Source organism: Mustela nivalis (assembly GCF_964662115.1).
Source record: "Mustela nivalis genome assembly, chromosome: 8".
NCBI lineage: Eukaryota > Metazoa > Chordata > Mammalia > Carnivora > Mustelidae > Mustela > Mustela nivalis.
Window position 1 is genome coordinate 22,992,675 of NC_139027.1, and position 16,239 is coordinate 23,008,913.

Here is a 16,239-nt window from a genome sequence, read left to right on the forward strand (position 1 = left end):
CCGCAGAGCTCTCCCCATCTTCTCCCCTCTAGATGTCTTGGTCACCATCTCTCCTTGCCAACTGTTTCTCCTCCTCCTCATTTCAGTTAGCACGACATTCATCTACTCAGCCAGTGAAGCTGGACTCTCCTGGATAAACAACTAAGTCATGCTCACCCCATAGCCAGAATCTCTCCCCGATTCCCATCCTGCCATTCCTTCTCCAACCTATGCTTCACATGCGGGATCATGTCTAAATCCTGAGTACATCCGGAAGTAACTGTCTCCTGGGCTCATCCCTGCTGCTTCCTTGCAGGTCCTCCCCGTCCTGTGTCACTGACATTGACCTGGTCCTAAACATGCCTTTGCACATTCTTCCCTCTGCCTTCTCATTGGTTTCGGGGTCCGAGGCCCAACTGAGCTGTCCCCATCTTCAAAACACCTACTTCCGAAGTCCTCCACAGAACTGGCCCTGCTTCTTTATTTCCAGGCAGCTTTGAACATGCCTTTGTTTCTGCACCTGTCATACAGAAGGCATGTCTGCCTCTTCCTTGAGAGTTCTTAAGGGGAGTGATTGTGCCCTATTTATCACAGCAATGCCTAGAGCAAAACCAGTCATATGGCTGGTATTCCAAGAATGTGTATACCCATCCACCCATTCTCTGTGGTGTCAGAGACACACTAAGGGGGAAATGATGCAGGCAGGTAGGGATACTGAAGCAATCTTCAGTGGGGAATCACCTGCATCAGAGAACCACCTGCCCAGGTAGGATTGCTGAGACCATATAAGCAGGAGAAAGAATATGGAAACAGGAGACCAGAAAGGCATGAGTGATCCTTTCCACATTCGTCTATCTGTCTCTATCTCTGTGTGTCTCTGTTTCCATTCCCTCATCTGCCTCCTTTTGTCAATGCTTTTCCCCATGTTTGTGACAATTGTTTTATGTATTTATTTATTTATTTGGGTTTTCTGTTTGTTTGTTTGTTTGTTTGTTTAGAGAGACAGAGAGAATGAGGAGATAAGGGACAGAAAGAGAGAAAGAGAAAATCTTAAGTGGGCTCTATGCTGGGCTTCATGATGGGCTCTGCACAGGGCTTGATCTGATGAACAAGATTATGACCTGAGCCAAAATCAAGAGTTGGACGCTTACGGGACTGAGCCACCCAGAAGTCCCTGTGACAGTTGTTTTAAATGGTTCTCTTTTGACTTGCTTTTCTTGCCTTTGCGTCAGTTGGTGAATCACTCTTGTATCTTTTAATCTGCCTGTTTCCTTTGGGCTTCTCTTTATTCAATCTGCCACTAATGGAGAAATGGCTGGTATTGCTGAGTGGGCCTATGTGCCTTCAATTTAAAGATAAGGGATATGGGGGCGCCTGGGTGGCTCAGTGGGTTACGCCGCTGCCTTCGGCTCAGGTCATGATCTCAGGGTCCTGGGATCGAGTTCCGCATCGGGCTCTCTGCTCAGCAGGGAGCCTGCTTCCTCCTCTCTCTCTCTGCCTGCCTCTCTGCCTACTTGTGGTCTCTCTCTGTCAAATAAATAAATAAAATCTTTAAAAAAAAAAAAGATAAGGGATATGATCACGTGCAGCAATTTAAACAGATCTTTTATGGAAATACCTAAGCCATCTGTTTTTTATGTGATTTTCATGGGTTGGGTTCATTGGCCCCAGCAGGTCAGCAGTACTCAGGGTGGATGGCATACCCTGTTCTTGGTGGCATGTGACTGCCAGCATTGCTGGTACCCCTTAGGACTCAGTCTTTTTGGGGAAGGCAACCACAGGCCTTGTGCTCACCGTGTTGTAGATTAAAATATGAGAGTATGGACTAAGAAAGAACTTGACTTCCCAGTTCAGTGGAGCAGGGTGGGAACAGAATACAAAGAGGCCTGGCCTGTCAGGGCAGGGGAATTGTTAGGAAAGCTTTCAACCATGGTAGTGGTCCACGAGGGAACTGGGAGCTGCTTTTCACTGACACCAGGCCCTTGAGGGCGGAACAGCTGATCACGTCCAGCCACATTAAATATGTAATTTCAGAAATGTGATCAAACTGACTTCTTGCCAGAGATATGAAGCAAATCCCATAAGAGGCTAGAGAACCTTTTTGTTTTCCATTTTTGATTCTGTGGTAGGTTGATTTTTTTTTTCTTTCCTTGAGAGAGAGATATGTTTAATTTACCCAATGTTTTCAATCAAAGAAATTGATACATTAACAGCACCGGTGATGGTGGCAGTGGCAGCAGGGAAAGTAATTAAAAAGTCTAATTTTTCTTTCTTTCCAATAGCACCAGTCCTTAAATTGGATGGGTCTCCATGGGCTTGGAAGCAGACGAAGTTTTAATAGGACTTTTATTTAAAGTCCAACAATGGCTTTTTTGTGCCCTAATGTTGGGTGTTAGGAGGACTCTTTCTTTGCCAGGAGTCCATGTAGACACTGCAGGACTGGAGGGACGAAGGGCTGTATGACTTTATTAGGGCTATCATAACAAAGTCCTGCAAATGGGGTGGCTTGAAATAATAGTCATTTATTCTCTCACAGTTCTGGAGGCCAGGAGCCCCAAATCAAGGCACTGTCAGAGCTATGCTCTTTGACAGCATTAAAAAGGATCTGTCCCATGCTTTTCTCCCAGCTCTTGGTGGTTTCTGGCAATCCTTGGCAATCCTTGGCAGTCCTTGGCTTGTAGATATGTCACTCTAATCTCTGCCTCCATCATTACATAGTGTTCATCCTATGTATGTATCTATGTCTTGTTTTCTCTTCTAGTAAGGACCTAGTTACATTAGATCAAGCCCTCCTCTAAAGAAGAATGGGCCCGATTATATCTACAAAAATCCTATTTCCAAATAAGGTCACATTCACAGGTACTAGGGGTTAGGACTTCAATTTATTTTTTGGGGGGACACCACTCACCTTTTAACAGGAACAACAGTCTAGACTGCCTACAGTGCCCACATTTGGGAAGAGATGAATTAGCTGGCCTACTCGGGAGAGCCTCAATTTGGGGGCATCAAGTCTCATTCTATAGCTGCCTAGATCCTGGGTATCAGACATTCAGTCTGAACACCAGGTCATCCAGGAAAGGAGAGCTGTCTCCATGGAGGGAAGACTTCACCTTTGAATTCATTTTGTGTTGTAGTAAAAAGAGAACTCTGACTTGGAGTCAGACAATCTGCGGTCAGTCTTGTCTAACTGCTGTTCTGTTCCATCATAGGAGCTTGTTAATAAACTCCTTTGGCCCTCAATTTACATTACAGACATGGGATATAAATAATTTCATAACAGGCTTAAGTGAGAAAGAGGTGTGAAAGAGTTTTGTCAAGCATCAATGGTTTTGTTTTTCAGTAAGTAAGAACTCTCTTCCTCCTGCTCACCTGGGGCAGAACCTTTGGCTATATTACGCTTCATATGTCGGTCTGATTCTTCCCACACCTGGAGTGGGCAAACATGAGTTCAGTGGGTGGGACACCATCTGCTTCTGTTCCTCTAGAACCAAATGTGGTCACAGCCTTCAGTGGCCTCAATCTCTTAGGTCCTGGAGCCACCAGAATGAACAGATTTTTATCTGGGTGGGTAGTGAGAGCCCAGTCCTCTAGCCAAGCTTATAAATAAGTCTTAAGGCATCAGAGCTGATGATAAAAGGAACAAAAAAAGGTATTTCTTTAGATGCCCCCACCTCCTTAAAAGCCTTGGGGCAGGACTGTGTGGCTCTTCGCTCATCAATGATGAAATTAGCGGGCTGCCGTCCTTCAAGACAAGAAGTGAGAAAGCGCTGGAATCTGATACCAAATGCCACTGAAGAGAATATATTTTATACAACATAAAAGGCCCCAACATAAATTAGAAGAAATATGGGAAGACTTCAAAAAGGTAGGTCAAACTTTTTTCTCAAGCAGATAATTACAGGCTGGGGGTGAGTAAATCTTGTTAGCCTCTCACCACCTCATCCCTTCTCATAAAACACCGGTGAAAAGAAAGCCACGCTCAATTCCGGACTGGACAGCCTGCCTGAGAGGGCCAGCCAGCTGCTGTCCGTCATGACAGCTGTGGGCAGGCTGTTGCCCCCCTCTCGTTGCCCCCTTGTGAGTCCCCCCACTTCCAGAAAACGCCTCCCACCTCCTCCCCAGAATGCAGGCGCCAGGCTCCACGACTCAAACACCCATGTCAACTTGCTGAGACTTGGTTACTTCTCACAGTCTGAAGAACTATCCCTTCAGGCGGCAATTTTCCAGTCAAATTTCTCTGCCCAAGTTTGAGGCCTTAAAATTAATGAAGTTGTTAACATTTCTTAAAATGTCTTTCACGGCAGTTGAAAGGTGTGGATTTATCACCAGGGAGCCTGCTGGCCTCTCTGGTTCATAGACACATGTGGGCTGAGCCCCCACAAATACCCTTAAGGGGACAGGAGTCTTGGCCTTCAGTGTGCTCTGTGCCCCCAGAGGCACTGGCTGTGGCGGGGGTTTGGCTAGCTGCCTACGGAGTTATTTCTCTGGCCTCTGAGTCCTGAGAGAACTGGAGTGAGTCTTACTTATGTATGTATTTGTATCCCCTCTGCTCTCCAGCAGTGGACCAGGCACACAGAGGTGACGGGGGAGGCAGGCAGGTCTTCACTGAATTAAATATAGTAAGATAAAAGGCTCTGAAGTCCCTTACCCTCAATCAAGGAGTCACCAAGGCAAAATCAGTTCTTCCGACCCTGTGACTCAACGGCAATGATGGTACTGTCTTTGGCATCTTTATCCAGCATTTGGGCAATGTGTGGCCAATGGTCTAGGTCCTCCTCTCAGCCTAGAAGGCAATTCATGAGGATTCTAGGCCACAAGGAGAATTTGAAAAGGATGTGGGAATACCCCTGATCTCCACTTTTGCCCCAAGGCAGCATACTATGCTACCTCATTTTACAGGCAAGAAGGGTGAGGCCCAGCAAGAGCAAGTAGGCATAGCAGGGCCAAGCCCCAGGAGACAGCCACTTAACAAACTTCCGTGGCTTTCTCCTTTTGACCTTCAACCTCCTTCTGGATGTTCCACAGAGGAGGGATGCAATGCTCTCTGTGTCACGCAGGAGGGAGGTAGACCTGCCTTTTCTTGGACATTCTGCATTTTACAGAAGTTGTCATCCTGTGGAGATACTGAATGACTTTGAGAGTGAATTCAAAATGTTATCCAAAGACTGGTTGTATCACAAATCTGGTTACAAAGCAATAACGATACAAAGCCCCAGATTTCAATTATTTATAGACACTTGCCCTTATCACAAAATGACACTCAATGTCTGGCTTAAATAAAATCAAGAAGTAATTCTTATCTGGGATCTTCTGACAACTACTGATCTTCCTCTCCCACTAGGGAGGCTTAGAAGCAGCAGGAAACATCCCAGTAGAGTATAATCCTCTACCGCCCTAGGGCTTTGGATGCATTTTTTTTTTTTAAGTTTGAAATGAAAGGTACAGTTAATATGAACCAGGACCGGCTACATTTATGCATGAGGGATCGCGGTGAGTGGGAAGATTTTTGTTAGGTTCATTTTTAAAAGCTTGAGTCCATTGGCAGAGACTGAGTGTCAGGAATAGGTAAATATGCCCAGAAGGGAATCTAGAACTTAGTGCTCTACCAGGTTCATAAATACTTCATTGAATCAGACTTCATGAGTATGTCCTATCCCTGGAAGCCTTTTGTATTCGTTCATCATGCACAAGTCTTTATGAGAGTCTTCTATGTAATACGATAAAGTGGGGAAACAAACACATCTTAGTGCCTACCCTCATGGGATTCACTCTAGTGACAGTCAAGAGAAAAGAAATGTCCACCTGAAAATACACCAACTCTTTTCCAAACCTGCTCTTTCCTCTGCAGAGGCCCAGCTTCTAGGAGCTGTTAGAATGTTAGGCGTTAGCACAGAGAATGAGGAAATCCTACACCATATAAATATGGCCTCCTAATGGCTCCTAGACCAGGACCTAGCAGGTTGAGTAGGTGGCCTCCTGGGAGCAAATCTGAATGGAAGGGAAGAATTCTGGTTTTGTAGTTAGAGAATCCAGTCTGTGCCATCTTATTAAGCTCAGTTTCTACATCTGTGAAAATGGAATGAGACCTGGCGTCCTTACTTCCGAGGTGATGGCAGAAGCACATGAGTTAAGCTAATCTCTAGGAACATGTCCAAGTATCTTTAAAGAGTTACCCAAATGTAAAGGAGTCACTTGAGGGGCCCTGGAAGACTGGTGACCTTCAGAACAACAGAAACATGCATGAGTCAGAACCCTGTATCGAGAAACCACAGTCAAAACACCGGTAAGTCTGGCGTCTCGTGATTGGTCAGGGGTGTCAAGAACACTATACACCATAAAGGCTGGGGGTTGGGATATGGTAGCAACAGAACTGTCAGCTTCCTCTATGATAAAGAAAGCCACTGTGGGTCTGGAGAGGCCAGGCCTGGCTGGAATGTGCACCAGTGGAAGATGGAGGACACTAAAACTCCCAGTTCCCTTAATTATGAGCTGGTGATTGTACATCACCAATAACTGTGAAAGATACACTTACCATATCGACTGCGATGAGACAGGAAAGGGAAAGAGTCTTTCATTATCCACGTCAGATTCCATGCAAAAGGATCAGGAGGAGGAGAAGACAGGCTTGTTGGTGATTCCAAGGAGCTGTGACCTGGACATGAAAACAGAGAGAACAATGACCTGTGTGCTTGAAGTGTGTCTTCTGTCACTCATATGGCTTCTACGAGAAAATGTGTAAGGACTTTCACATCATCCACTGGAAAATCGGGCAGGAGGGGCGGTGGTGGGGAGACAGACTGTGCCCCTAGTAGACGGAATTGACCTCAGCACCTCAGTACACATTTTCTACCAAGGCAGCCAAATCTAAGAAGTCTGAATCTTGTGACCAACATCCTGACAAACATCTCTGGGAGATGAACTAGAAGCCAGGCTACTTAATGGCTTGGCCTAATGGCTCTTTTCAAAGTCTATTCTTCCTATAAGAATTTGTACAACTTCATAGAGAACTCCATTCATCTTGTCCAGATAATGCCTCTACTCTATTTTATGTTCAGAATCGTTACTTCATCTAATGCTGTTTGCTTGGCTTATTATTGCCTTACCAACGATAGGGTTGAAATTGCACTCAGAAGTTATGAGATTTTGACAATTATGTTATATTCAGGGACAAAAAAAGCTAGGTGATGGGTTTTCCCCCAGCCAACAGTCCAGGCAGCCACAAAGGATTAGTGGTCTGATTTGCATGAGAGAGAGAAGGGTTGAGAAAAAAGGAGCAAAAGCAGCATCATTCCTTTGCTTAACAGTACCTCAAGTGGGTTTTGCGTGGCGTAAAGTAATTACGATATACCTACAAATCAAATGAACACAGGTTACATGCTCTTATGCAGCTCTTCCCAGGAAATCCCCAACTCACTCCCTATTTGCTAATGTTCATGGCAGGCAAAGCCTCTCCTGCTGGAGAAGAAAGAGCTTTTCTGTTAAAGTTGAGAATCGGCCCTGTTTCGTAGACAGATATGCAGTAAGAGTGAGTGTAGGAGAAAGGGAAGGAAGGGGACTGTCTATTCCTCTGTAGCTTCCATGGGCCTGACCCTCTTGCTGGGCTTTTAATCTGCGTAATCCCACATGAGATTCACATTGGCTGAGACAAGCATTATCACCCCATTGTACAGATGCAACAACTTAGCAGAGCAAATGATGGAATCCGGAGCTGAATCCCGGTCTGCCTAGTATCAAAAAGCCACGCTCCACTGTGGGCAGGCTGATTTGCTACTCAAACATAATTCTTTTTTTTTTTTTTAAGATTTTATTGATTTATTTGACAGAGATCACAAGTAGGCAGAGAGGCAGGCAGAGAGAGAGGAGGAAGCAGGCTCCCGCGGAGCAGGACCCTGAGATCATGACCCGAGCTGAAGGCAGGGGCTTTAACCCACTGAGCCACCCAGGCGCCCCTCAAACATAACTCTTAAGCCACCTTCAGGAGGGACTTGGTGAAGAAAAAGAGGAAGAAGAAGAGAAAGAAGAGCAGGGAACAGCAGTAGAAACCTTTTTCCAGCCTGTCTGCTTTGTAGTTTCTTCCAGATCCCCTCCACAGCATCTCCTCCGGGCCCTACTCCCTTGTGAGTCTCAATCTCTCTTCACATGCTTTGGGGAAATAACTGTGCTGGGTGGCCAGGGCAGCCTTGCGTCACTGGGCTTCTCCACGGTTTTGTCTGCTGGTGCCTCACTTGGGATCACACGCCCCTGCACCTAGACCAGGATGGGCATGCTACAGTCACCTTCCTGAAGGAGACATCCTGATCTCTGCCTTCCAACGACTGCAGTTGGAAGTGGGAAGGGTTTTTGACTCTTTTCCTCCCACTAATCTAAAGAAATCAGAACTGAGTTGACTGGCACCCAGATCCATCTTTCTGGTAACTTTTTCTACATATGATTCAGGGGACATGGGCTGAAAGGGGTCAGGAACTCTGCTGATAATTTCAGAGAGAAGCTATCTCATGTCACCCTTGTGTCAGCTCTGTTTTGTAGATGGGCAATGGGGTAGAGAGACATCAGGCCCAGAACCACACAGAACTTGGGGGCAGAAATTGGGCTTATTAGTCTTAAAATTAATAATATGAACTGAACACATATGGACCAGGCACTATGCTAATAAGCACTTTAAACACGTCTCCCAACAACCTTGTGAATGGTACTATTACAGGTCCTCATTTTGCAGCCAGGGAAACCAAGGCTGAGGGAAGTTAGACTCCTGGACTGTGACCACAGGGCCAGTAGGCAGGAGACCAGAGTCAACAGACTAGGTCAGCCCAATGCTACAGTCCATGTTCCTTCCACCACCCTTCTGAGCCCCCACCAACCAGTGTAGGGGGTCCTGCAGCTCTCTACTGGGCTTCAGGTCCCCAGGGGGCAATGGCTAAGGTCCAGGGTCACCACTGAGCATGTTCCAGAACAGGGCAACTGTACGGGGGCTCTCTGAACTCATGACATTGGCAGCCAAACCCTGCAATGACCTCTGTGCGAATAACAACTTGCATCTCTAGGTCTGAGTCATCAACATAGCTCAAGTTTTAAGTAGTTTTGAAGCACGAGGAAGATCAAGCCTAGGCAGTGTTTCCCTGCTTCCAATTGAGGTCATTTTTCTCAATCACACCGTCTGGGAATGGTACTAACTTCCTCCTGGATGAGAAGCACCAAATGGAGCGCGCTCAACTTCAAGAAGCACTTATGGATCCGTGCGTGGGCACAGAGCAGCAGATGACTTCCAATACAGATAAAGGCCAGGTTATATATTGAGGGAGAAAAAAATATCTGAAATCATTCAAAAGCAAGGGCTCTGAGGGCTGAGTCATGGCCCAGCAAGGAGCCACAGGCATCACTGCGGGTCATCCCTAAGATAAGCTAAAGCATTTTCTATCCCAAAATGCCAATAAATTGGTGGGCATCTTCAGAGAGGAATAGTGGAGAAAACGCAGAAATACAGATGCTGCTCTTACAGGAGCTCCTAGGATTCTTGCCTGGAATCTGGGTTTCTGTGGTTCCCAGAGGGAGACAGGTAGTAATTTCTTGCATGGCGGGGAGTGGGGGGTGGCAACCAGAAGGATGGGCCTCCCCACGGGAAAACGTAAAAACCAAGAAAAACACAGCCCACATAGATGAAGTTGGTTTTGCCAGTATCTGAAGCATGAGATACATATGAGTTCTAGCCAAAGTCCACAGAACATGCAGAAATTGGAAATATAAAGGAGAAAGTACCTCTGAAGCTAACACATGCAGGGAAGAGGATCTCCATCTCCTTTATGCCCTCACTCAGACCCCATCCTCACCCTCGGTGGCGAGGGGGGGTCTCCCGGCACAGAAGCACAGATGCCATGAGATGCAATCCACGGAAGCAAGAGAATGGCTTAGTTTTGGGGGGCTTCCCTTTGGACATGTTAGGGTGCAGAGTGAAAGGGGCTTCGTCAGCACATATGTATGGGGTGAAGGGGGTGAGATAAGTCCTGCTAGCCAAGAAGAGTGCATCTTGGACCCTGGGAAGTGGGGTGGCAAGGAAAGGGGAGGGGAAAGCAGGAGCAAGAAGCTTCAGGTGCCCAAATGAGGCTGACCTTTGATAGCTGAGACCACTGGAGGAGCAAAAAGTACGGAAACGGACTCTGGGCTGAGGGCATTATTGGTTGGCTATAGGTAAGACTGTCCAAACCACTCTCCCACCAAAATACCCCACAACAACTCTGAACTTTCCAGAAGCAACCATTTGGGAGATTTCATGCTGAATACTGAATTTCATCGCAGTGGTTTTACCAGCTGGCAGTGACCAAGGACTATGAATTTCACACAACCCCAGGACATGAGACCATTCCTGGGTTTCACTGGAGGCTTTTGGCCAGTGAACAAGGAATCTGTTTTAGCGAAGCACTTGCCCACTTATAAACTCATCCTCTCCTACCCAAAGTGCTGGTTTCTAATTCTGACTTGGCATGACCCCCATAGAACCCTATTCCTAAAGCTTTAGAAACTGTGACCTTTCTTCCTTAGAGAACTCCTCAGTGAATTTCTCCTTGTGTGACAAATAAATACGCTCAGCATTTTTTAAAAACACTGGTGGTCAGGGGATAGGGGCATTATTGTTTTATTATTTGACAGTTGTTGAAATTTGGGGAGTTTGGGCCTTTTCTCTTCTCTATCTAAACTCACTCTCAAAGGGATCTTAACCAGGTTCATGCCTTCAAATACCACCTGTATACTAAGGCTACTAAATACAGCTCCTGGCCCAACTTCCCTAAACAGCAACATATATCACCAACTGCCAGTTTGAAATCACCATTTTATTGCCTGATAAGTATCTCAAACTTAACATGTGCAAAATGACACACTGGTCTCCACTTAAACTCAGGTGTTCCCGTTTCAGAAAGTGATGGCAAAACTCTTCCGGTTGCTTCGGGCAAAACCAGGAACAATCCTTGACTTCTTTCTTTTCCCACCCCGACATCCATTCATCAGCAGATCTCGCTGGCTTTCCCTGAATTCTGTCCTTTCCCTTTCTCTCCCATCGCCTCTCGGCCTGAAGACTGCTGAACACACTCCCAACCGGCCTCCTGCTTCTACGATTTTTCACTCTTGGGGTGTTTTCCATACAGCACTTAGACTGTCCCTTCAGCCCTGAAATGGCTTTCACGTGGCCTATGTCATGGCTTAGTCCTTGACAGCCCCTCATGAACCGGCCCCTGGTTCTCTCTCTGACCTCATTTCCAGCCATGTTTCCCCTTGCCTGTGGAGCTCCAGTCTTACAGGCCTCCTTGCCAACCCTCAAACTCACCAAGCAAACCGCCACCTCAGGGCCTTTGCATGGGTGGTTCTCTCTGTCTGGAAAGCTCCTCCTTCCCAGAGGCACATAGCCATTCCCGCTATCAACCCAGGTTTCTGCCCAAAGGCCACCTCCTCAGAAAGTTCTTTCAGATCAACCTGCCAGAAACAGCAGTCCCTGTAAACCACTCGCTATCCCCTTGATCTGCATTTAGCATTTCTTACAGTTACATCTACTTGTTTATTGTATGCCTCCTGCCCTAGGTACGGATATATCCCCATGCCAGGCACATAGGAAGCGCTTAGTAAATACTTGTTAAATGCATGAAACCAGAGGGGCACCTGGGTGGCTCAGTGGGTTAAAGCCTCTGCCTTCGGCTCAGGTCATGATCTCCGCGTCCTGGGATCGAGCCCCACATCAGGTTCTCTGCTCGACAAGGAACCTGCTTGCCCCTCTCTTTCTCTGCCTGCCTCTCTGCCAACTTGTGATCTCTGTCTGTCAAATAAATAAATTTAAAAATAAATAAATAAATTCATGAAACCAGAGCCTTGGAGAAAATTGCTAACTCTGACACTTACTAGCTACTGGCCTTCATGCTAATCACATACTCTGGAAACCCCACGTTTCCAAAATGATAAGACCAAGAATAACGAATGTTCTACCAACCCTCAGGGTTTTGTAAGGGCCAGATGAGCTAATGTGGGCATGATCTACTCTTTAAATATCACTTATGCCACTCTGGAAGTTTTACGCCTCTATCTCCGCTTCAGAATCTAAAATGAACAGGCGTCTTGGTTCCCTTTCTATGTCCAGGGATCTTGGATACAATGTCCAGAAAGGGAAAGTGCTCCCAGAGAGCTGTTTCTGTATTCTTCACCAGTTAATTATTAACTCTACCAACTGTCCACAAACTCTATTACTCCAGATCAGCCAATGGCCAATATCTTTATTTCCAGTCTGTATTTTACACGTCTCACTGTGTGTCTATTTATTCCTAAGCCAATGTACATAATATGGTAAATACATCATACTCACCTCAGTATAAATAATAAAGAGCTATTTGTGTGTGATGGTTATTTATATAAATGCCCTGGGTTCCCTAGCAAGCATGTTTTACAAACCGACATCAATAAAATGTAAAAATGCTTCTATTCTAAACACTTCTTGGATCCGTTCCTGCCTTGCCTCATACGCGCTCTACTTATTTATTTTCCTTCCGACAATAAAACAATCAGTGACAGGCTGCTAGCATTCCTCCCTTATTCGAAAACACACTTAATAATGCATTCTTTTACAATGATTTTATGTCACACAAAGCAAAGCTTAATGTGGTCAAGTGAATAGTGGTCCTGATGTCGAAAGGGGGTGGCGAGCAAACCCAGCAAGGCCAGGCGCATGGGGCAGGCCGCCCAAGGGAGCATGGTCCGCATGCACCGGGCTGCACCCACACCTGCTCAGCCAAAGAAACCCTCCCAGTGCGTTTGCATGTCTCCTGGAGTCAGTGGTGACGGTGGAGTTGTAACAGGCGGTTCATAGAGCCTGAACAATAGAGATGTGATTTTCAAAGAATAGACAGAGAGAGATGTGCAGATGTGTCCTTTGTCCCGAACATGCAGACCTCCCACACCTTCGCCGGGCCTGAAAAATCAAGGGGTTGAATCAGCCGTTCACGAAGGTCCTCTCCAGCTCACACATAGCTGATTCGCCACAGTTTGCTTCCACATTTCCTTCCAGCTGGCTCTTTCAGAGAGAGGGCTGTTAGCATCAGGGGTGGAACGTGAATGGAACTCAGCAGCCCCCACTCCACCCTGTCCTTCTCCAGGCTCCACCCTCTCCCTGCCAGGAAGCTTCAAGTTCCTTCTTCGCAGCTCGGGTCCTGAAGCAAAAATTATCTCCCCTAATAGTCTCTTGTACTACTGAAAGCCAGAGTTTCAACACATGTGTTTTGTCTCTCCCCACATCCAAAAGGATCCGTGTATAACTGCTGAGTTCACTCAGCAGTGAACCACATTCGTCAGTTGGGAAAAGCAGGCATTAAGGAATATTAAGGGAATATAAAGGAAATTATGAGGCTGGTCCCTGCCCTTGGGGAGATGGTTACCTGCAGGGTATACTACACCCACACCAAAAAGGGCATCACAAAGGGGTTTCTGCAAAAATGGCTAAGACGTGTAAAGTTGAAGCTTCATGCTTCTGCTACTATGTACTTTCTTGGCCCTATTTCCCACTCAATCCTTTTGCAGTCTATGGTCTCTAGGACACATGTTTTCCAGCTTCTGCCTAATTTGATCTCTCCCTAGAACATCCTTTCTTACCCACTGCTTTCCTAAACCCTGCCCTTCCTTAAAGATCCAAGCCAAGGGACGCCTGGGTGGCTCAGTGGGTTAAGCCACTGCCTTCGGCTCAGGTCATGATCCCAAGGTCATGGGATTTAGTCCCGCATTGGGTTCCTTGCTCGGCAGGGAACCTGCTTCTCTCGCTGCCTCTGGCTGCCTCTCTGCCTGTTTGTGTGTACTCGCTTGTTCTCTCTCTCTCTGGCAAATAAATAAAATCTTAAAAAAAAAAAAAAAAGATCCAAACCAAATCTCTCCCTCTCCAAGGGTCCCCATCTTCCCTGAGCTCGGGCCCCCATCAAAGCAGTTGAGCTAGGATTCAGAAAAGACTAACACAAACTCAGCTGAGGGGCACCTGGGTGGCTCAGTCAGGTAGGCATCTGCCTTCAGCTCAGGTCATGATTTTGGGGTTCTGAGACCAAGCCCCACGTTGGGCTTTCTGCTCAGCAGGGAGTCTGCTTCTTCTTATCCCTCTGCCCCTTCCCCCTGCTCATGCACATTCTCTTGCTCTCTCTCAAATAAGTAAATAAAATCTTAAAAAACAAAACAAACAAACAAAAAAACTCAACTGGTCCCTCCTGCCTCATTGACCACCAAGACTTATTGCCATTCAGGATAGTGACGTTTACATCCTTTATCAAATGTTGCTCAAATTTCCTTCACTGCCCATGACAACAGAAGATAATATGTTATTTTCACTAACAGATCTCAAGCTCACAGATTTAGAAGAAATTAGGGAAAACTCAAAAGGGCTGTTGTTTAGTCTTATGGAGAACATTCTTCCTGGGGTCAAGATTAGGGTCAAATAAGGGGCATAGACCCCAGGTAGCTCACAATCAGTTCCGATACCACATTTATGTAGGTCATCCACCACTGACTCCTAATTTACGGCCAAAGCCAGATAATGATGGCACTTCAGAATTTGTGTTCTAAGCTGCTACATTTTGACCTATCTAGAGATGACCTCAGTGCCCCAAGCAAGTGCTCATGACTGGCCTGTGAGCCCCAGAGTACCTTCTCTTGTCCTGCAATCCCTGTTCCAAGTATAGTTAGTCCCTGGTCCTACCTGTCTCTTCAGGGTGAACTCACTGGCTTTCAGTAATAGAGGAAGACCAACTAGCATTTGTACAACCCACAAGAGCAACAGAGAGGGTATCGTTCTCCAGATAGCCTGATTCTTTGCACACACATGCGTGTACGCACGCACCCCCCCCCACACACACACACACTCATACCCCAACCTCACAGGCAACCTGATTATCTGTTCCAGGTCCATTTCTTTGGTTTGCTTGTATTCTACTCTTTACGAAATTTACTGCACTGTGATCTCAAGCCCATTTTCTTCCCCCCAAAATACACTGAGTAGAATAATAATCAAAAGGAAGACTTTGAACTGCCACCAGGCCTTTCATCTTGTGATCTCAGAGAGCTTCACCAGGCACTACATAATTAATGTACCGCAAGTGACACAAAGACCAGGCAGCCTGGAAAACCACGTCCATCTGTGAAAGAGTTTGTGGAATGAGGGTTGCCTGTGGGGACAAAGACCAACCAGTGGGCCCAGTAGTCCCTGGGTAGGTTGAACAGGAAGCAACAAACCATCTAGGAACAACTGGCTCTTCTTTTGACCTGATATTTCAAGCTGGGAAGGGACAGTTTCCAGGGTAACCTCTGAAGAGGTTATGGCATGGCCCCCTTTCATAAGAAGAGGTGAGCTCCAGCAAAGGAAGAGGATCGTTTCTTAATTTTTTAAAAAAATGTTTATTTATTTGAGGGAGAGAGAAAGTGTGAAGGGACGAGCAGAGGGAGAGGGAGAGAAACAGACTCCACTGAGTGTGGAGCCCAACATGGGGCTCAGTCTCACGACCCTGAGATCACAGACATGTGTTGAAACCAAGAGTTGGATGCTTAACCAACTGAGCCACCCAGGTGATCCCAGAGGACTGGATATTAACTACTTACACAATCACTGTGATTTCTGGCTCACTGATGCCTTTTGGAGTCGTTCATCTCATCATCCTGACAACAGTCCTGTTAGTTACCCTTTTTTACAGATCAGAAGATTCAGGCTCAGAAAACAGAACTGCCCTACGCAAGGTTGCATAGCTGGTATCGGGACAGAACATAGCACTGAGGACCCTGATATATGGACTAACCAGAAATGCCACTCTCAACCTCCTGCCGATGATGTTGATTGCCCCAGAGAACAGCGACATTGAGTTAAACACAGCAGAAAGATTGATCAGATCACCGATGCCTGCAGCATTCTCCTGAGGATGACAGATTCCCTTCAGGTCAACCAGGAAGGTGACCTAGAAACACACACCTTCAGTCAGGACAGCCAGCTCTCCAGGGCCTCAAGCTGCACCTGCACTGTTTCCATAGCAACCACCCCAGGTCTGGTGCTTGGCCCTTGAGATGGGGCTTGGCTGGTCTAGGGGGAGGATGCTTGGGATCGGGGAAGGAAAAGGGCAGAACACTTTCTACTAACTTCCAGTCCTTTCAATCTCTCTTTATCTACTTGTCACTTTCTCATTTCAGGAAAGAGTCTATCCTCCAGGAAACTGCACTTCAAATACCATTTCTCAGAACAAAGACCTCTCACCCATGGCTGGACTCATTTCC

General features: G+C 46.4%; 1 protein-coding gene across 1 annotated transcript in view; it reads right to left on the reverse strand.

Moving 5' to 3' along the window:
- The window catches only part of ALK (ALK receptor tyrosine kinase), a 679,199-nt gene that overhangs the window by 480,787 nt on the left and 182,173 nt on the right, over positions 1-16,239 (reverse strand). Inside the window, exon 2 of the mRNA XM_082744992.1 lies at positions 6,512-6,631. Coding sequence (XP_082601118.1) covers positions 6,512-6,631 — 120 coding nt within the window. The remainder of the gene's footprint in view (positions 1-6,511; positions 6,632-16,239) is intronic.